The 6,216-nt window shown below is 40.7% G+C and overlaps 1 protein-coding gene across 1 annotated transcript; it reads right to left on the minus strand.

The window, feature by feature from the left end:
* Positions 1-935: 935 nt before the first annotated feature.
* LOC136177632 (trypsin-1-like) lies at positions 936-6,216 on the minus strand. The gene is made up of 5 exons (XM_065951255.1): positions 6,061-6,216; positions 3,692-3,854; positions 1,942-2,213; positions 1,270-1,427; positions 936-1,174 (listed from the first exon to the last, which is right to left on the minus strand). Exons 1-5 carry the CDS (start codon positions 6,095-6,097, stop codon positions 1,016-1,018), a joined length of 789 nt encoding a protein of 262 aa, XP_065807327.1. The 5' UTR covers positions 6,098-6,216; the 3' UTR covers positions 936-1,015.

The following is a 6,216-nucleotide window of genomic DNA, read 5'->3' on the forward strand; positions in this document are numbered from 1 at the left end:
GGGGGAGGGGCTACTGCCCTTTGTGATGTCATGAAGGGAAAACTGGGCACACATTTTCTGAAAAATGAAGCAGGCAAAAGACAGAGAGGATGGACTTTTCTCATAATGATGGTGTTTGTAGACAGAATAGGGACGCAAGTTAGTGTTAGAAAAAAATATTAAAGGAGGACATATTATCCCCTTTTTCCACCTTTTCAAACAGTCCCCTGTGGTCTAAATGAAACATCTGTGCTGTGCTTTGTCCAAAATATAACATGAATCAAGCACCAGAGGAGGTCTGTGACCATGTATAAACCAGCTCTCTCAGAACGCTCCGTTTTGGTGTGCGTGTCTCTTTAAATGAAATGACCCCCCCCCCTGAGTTTTCCTGGTAGACATCACTCCTCTGTAGTGAGAATAAAAAATGGCGGACCTGCGCAAAAGTTTTGTTCTAGGCTGGGGGTGGAGTCCATGGGTGGAGATACCAGGGGAGGAGGGGGGGATTTTTTTTTAACCAGAATTCCACTGTGACATCACAAGGAGAGCACATTTGAAACAGAGCATTTTTCTCTGTGTTGTAAGACTTATGCAGACCACAAACAAAGGACTGGATGGACTCTTTATTTCACATTTTGTGGGTCAGTAGACACTCAGGTTACCCAAATATATGTTTAAAAACACTGTAGAAAAGGATTTTTCATAATATGTCCCCTTTAAGGTGCATTTTGCATTTTATGTGACATTTAAATATCTTCTTGTGATGTGGGACGGGACTTTAGAACTTGGGGTGTCATGAACCCTGAGTGTGATGTATCTTTATTCTCAATTTGTCGTTGGACTGAACTCTTGAATCTTTACAAGTTTAAGACCAGAATTGAAAAGGCATGAAAGCTTTTTGCATATCAGACAGTTGACATTCAAATGTTTGGGAAACACAATAAAGACTTCACATGAGCTTTGAGAGACCACATTGCTTTAATTAAAAAGGAAAATGAAATGACATACATTTAGTCATTTTTATGGTGATATCTCATAATTAATGCGAGTGTTCATTTTCCTTCATGATTTTTTCAATCCACTCCTTGTAGGGGCAGATATCCATCATTACGATGGGGTTGGCACACTTATCAGTCGGGTTGCTGACAATGACCCCGTGTAAATGGCCTTCATACACCACAGCGGAACCCGAATCGCCCTGCAGGAGAGAAAGCGCAAGACTTTTTAAATACGTCAAGTTACAATCAGACTTTTGATGGATAAGACTTTTAAAAGTATAAACAGTTTTCTTACATAGCAGGACATCACTCCAGGTTTAAAGGCACACATGGTGTTGGTTTTATCGCTGTTGTATTGGTTATCAGGCTTATCATTCTCGCCACATTCTTCCATGAATGTGTCGGCACACATCAACTTGCTTGACTTGATGAACTTTCTGAACCGTCCTTTCTCTGAGGGTTTAAAGGAACAGAATTAGAAAAGTGACTTTCACCTGTGAGTCTAGTAAAGGTGGGAAAAAATATTGACACGTCGTGAGATGCAATTATCAAATCAAGTCAGCCGAATTTTGATAGGCCCACAACCGATTTCCATGCTAATTTGACTCGCCACATTACTACGTCATGACTCATCACGGTGGCGTTTAGAAATATGAGTGAGGGTAACAGGGACAGAAGTGCATTGTGGGATAATGTCAGGCAGTGGTGAATAGAAGTTAAGAGATAGAGCGTGATAAAAAGGTGAAACTGAGACCAAATTAAAGTGATCAAGAAGTTGATCCTGAAATGTGACCGTTATTAAGGGCGTTTTATATTCTTCAGTCAATTCAGTTAAAATGTCTTGTTGTGGTGTGTGTCGTATCGTATCATGTCATGTTGCAGGCTACTGTATCATGCCGTGTCTTGTTGTGACTTGTTGTTTCTTGTTGTGCTGTGTCGTTTTGTAACATGTCATTTTTTTTCTCACTTTTTCCCTCTTTGTCAGGTCCTGAGCCTCCAACCTGAACCGTTTTTTTCAGTTCTGGTCTTGTACACTCCCCAGCAGGAAGCTCCAGTGTGGGAAGTTTAGCTGAAGCCTTCTTAGTCAGCTTAATGAGCATGATGTCGTGGAGTTTCCCTTCCGCATCTTTTTCAAAGAAAAACTGCTGGCTGATATCTATGTCTTGCTTGTCTTTTACGAAAAACTCTTTGGAAGTAAATGATGCATCATAGTTAACGCCGAGCTTCACCTTCAGCTCCCTGCAAAACAACAACAGAAAAGTAACTTCAATAAAATAATTTAAACATTTTCCTTTTTCTTTTTGGCTGATTCAATGTAATATTGTTATTTTTTTAGACCTAATGTAGACTATGAAACAGAGTGTGTTCCTTGAAGGGCAGGTTTAATTTCATTTTAAGCTGCACTATTTTGTGAAAATCTATAAACACTTTTGTTTTTAAATATATTAATTGCTCTTGTTATGCCAAGTTTTGTATTACAATTTCAAGTCACTATGTTCCAGTATATATTTTTTTTATATCCTCCACACTTTTATTTCCTCACGCCTCGACTGCTGTAAATCATGATACATCTGTCTCAGTAAAATAAAACAATCCACCGCCTCCAAACAAGACAAAACACAGCAGCCCAGCTTTTAACAAGAATAAACAAATGTGTCCATATCACAACATTTTTTTTAGTTTTCATCCTGGACCTTGGAACAGCGTGTTAAGCTCTGCCAGAGGATCTCAGACTGCACACTGTTTTAGGGGGTTAAAGTCTTTATATGTGATTTTTCACACTTAAATATAATATAAATCAAGTATATCCTCTGAAAATAACTCTGTGAGTCATGACTGTCTACAATGGGTGTGACACCCGAGTCCCACTGTCTGTGATGTTTTCAGAGTTTTCAGAGTCCTATCTTTAGTTTGTTTTCATCGTCAGGACGGCCGGCTGACTCCTCCCCTCACTTATAAAAGTTGTTTAATTGAGGGACTAGAGAAAAGAAGAATAACATACTGTACTCACTGCTTAACTGTGTTTCTAGATCACGCTCATTTCAGGTAAATTTACATGCAGTGTGAAGATACCAGCATAATAAAGATCGCTAGCATTAGCATGCTAACACAACAATACAGCGCGAGTTGTTTTGGTTTCATGCTGGAGCTCAAGGGCGACATCTGCTGGATGAAAAAACATATAAAGTCTTTAAACGCTCAGCAACTATAGGAAGGGCCCTATAAAGTTATTAAAATCAACAGGCAGACAGTGAAGGGATAGCATGTGTTGCCCATGGCAACAATAAACATGTCTAAAGTATTTTAGTAGGCCTATTTTCTTGTATTCATTTATTTTCACAGTCAGGAAAAAAGACATAATCAACAAATAACAAAGAAGACAACATTCAGTGCAGGAAAAGGCAGAAAACTCAAAGAGATTATTTGAAGCTACCACCTAAATAATGCAAAAATATCAAATTAAAAAACAACAACGAAACAAAACATCATAATTAAAATGCAGAACTGAAAAGGTTTCAGTTTTCAGAGCCCTCAGACTTCAGAACAGCCTGCCAGAGGAGCTCAGACCTGCAGAGTCAGTCCTTCCTTTTATTACAGAAAGCTTTAACTCTGGGATTTTATTTTCAGTCTTTTATTGTCTGTCGTGAAGCTGTGTTGAAAAGTACACAAAAAAGTATTATTATTATTATTTGTGACACAGCGTTGATGTCTCTTACTGTTGTCCACAGTGGGCCGCAGTGAGGACCCAGAGACTGTTGAGCAGGGTGCCCCCGCAGGTAGTCTCTTTTTGCTTGGCCGTGATCTCAACATGGTACTGCCTGTCCTTCTTACATTTCAGACTCCCGACGATCCTCTTCTCAATGGAAGCCAACGCGGCTCCTGACAGATGGAAGAAGAAAATAATTCTGTGTGAACGAGTCGAGTTCAAGCTCAGACATAAAGGATGAATGTCAAAGCAGGTGACGATAAAGACGGGCAAATGATGTGGAACACAAGGCAAACAGAAAGGTTTGTAGAGATACATCTGAAAGAAAACAGTATGTTACATAACATATCTCACTTTAATCAAAATAGCCTCTATGAGCCCTTCCAGTCCGGTTTCCGCCCCCGTCACAGTACAGAAACTGCTCTACTAAAAATCACCAACGATCTCCTCATTGCTTCTGACTCCGGCTTACTTTCCATCCTCATCCTTCTTGACCTGAGTGCAGCCTTTGACACTATCTCACACCCCATCCTCCTCAGTAGACTCTCCTCCATTGGTATCACTCACACCCCCCTTACCTGGTTCCGCTCTTATCTCTCAGGCCGCACTCAGTTCATACAGCTCAAATCCTTCAAATCTGCGCCTTCCCCAGTCACTACAGGTGTGCCCCAGGGCTCTGTCCTGGGGCCCCTTCTCTTCATCACCTACCTTCTCCCCCTTGGCAATATTTTCCGTAAATTCAATATACTTTTCCACTGCTTTGCGGATGACACCCAGCTCTACCTCTCCAGTAAACCAAACTCCACACTTCCACCCTCCTCCCTCACTTCTTGTTTATCTGAAATAAAATCCTGGTTCTCCTCAAACTTCCTTAAATTAAACAGTGATAAAACCGAGATCCTTCTCGTCTGCACTAAATCCATATTATCCAAAGTTGGCAGTTTCTCCCTCACTATTGACAGCTCCTCAGTTTCCCCTTCCCCTCAGGTTAAGAGTCTGGGTGTCATCCTCGACAGCACACTATCATTCAAATCCCATATCAATAACATTACCCGGTCTGCATACTTCCACTTACGAAACATCAACCGTCTCCCCAGCTCCCTTACCCCCCATACTGCCTCCATCCTTGTCCACAGCCTCGTCACCTCCCGTATATATTATTGTAATTCTCTCCTCTTCGGCCTTCCTCATAAATCCCTCCATAAGCTCCAACTGGTTCAAAACTCTGCTGCCCGTATTGTCACCAGAACCCCCTCATACCATCACATCACCCCCATCCTACAGCAACTACACTGGCTCCCGGTGAAGCAAAGAATCATCTTCAAACTCCTCCTGTACACCTTCAAGGCCATCCACAACCTCGCCCCTCCATATCTGTCTGACCTTCTTACAATCGCCACTTCAGCCCGCTCCCTCAGATCCTCCTCCTCCATCCACCTCACCGTGCCCTTTGCCCACCTCAGCATCATGGGGGGCAGAGCTTTCAGCTGCTCTGCTCCCCAGCTCTGGAACTCTCTGCCACCGGACATTTGCAACATTGACTCTCTCCCCATCTTCAAATCCAGACTCAAAACCCATCTGTTCAAGATCGCCTATTCACTCTGACACTTTAAACTGCAATTCCACTGTCCACAATTCCTTTGTCCACGATTCCATTTCTTTACTGTATGCTGTTTTTTTTATCCATCGCTGTTTTTAAAATGTTGATTGCTGTACAGTGTCCTTGTGTGTCCTGAAAGGCGCTTATAAATCAAATTTATTATTATTATTGTTATAGTAGTAAAAGAAAAAAAGAAGAGAGGATGGAGAGTTCATGTGTGTGTATGCTTGGATATCTATTTGACTACAGGCCCCATGTGTGGAGCCTGTAGTCCTCCCAGGTTCATAGCCGACCTGTGGCTCTTTTCCCGCATGTCATTCCCCACTTTCTCTCCCTCCCTGATTTCCATTCCTATCACTGTCCCCATTAAAGGCACAAAAATCCAAAAAAGAAATCTTTAAGAAAAAAAAAAGTTGAATTTTTAAATTAAAGGTTTTGGATGTTGGATAGTAACACATAAATAAAAATGCTTAAACACATAAAATAATACACTACATATACTGTGTATACACATTTATATCCATGCATCCACATAAACATGTATACAGACAAAATTACCCAAACATCATCATTATATAATTTATAATGATTTATTTACAAATTTACAAATATATAACATGATATAAATATTTAGAACGATTTAGAAAATAGGGAAAACGTTCGGTTTTTTAACCTTTTATTTCTTCTTCACCTTTAAACCAACTTTAATAAAAATGCATGCTGGAGAAAGTTGTAACAAATAAAAACATTATGGATAGAAGTTGATAGAAAACACTCACCAGCCGATAACAGAATGAAGACAGCGCAGAGCTTCATGGTCGTCCCTCTGATCACTTTGGGTGGTTGACTCCCTGATGTCTTCTGATGGATTATATTCTGCTTTCCTCTCTGGGTATTTATACACAGGAGGTCTGAGACGTGAGGGAGGGGCAAGC

This window comes from Labrus bergylta, chromosome 2, assembly GCF_963930695.1.
Source record: "Labrus bergylta chromosome 2, fLabBer1.1, whole genome shotgun sequence".
Taxonomy (NCBI): Eukaryota; Metazoa; Chordata; class Actinopteri; order Labriformes; family Labridae; genus Labrus; species Labrus bergylta.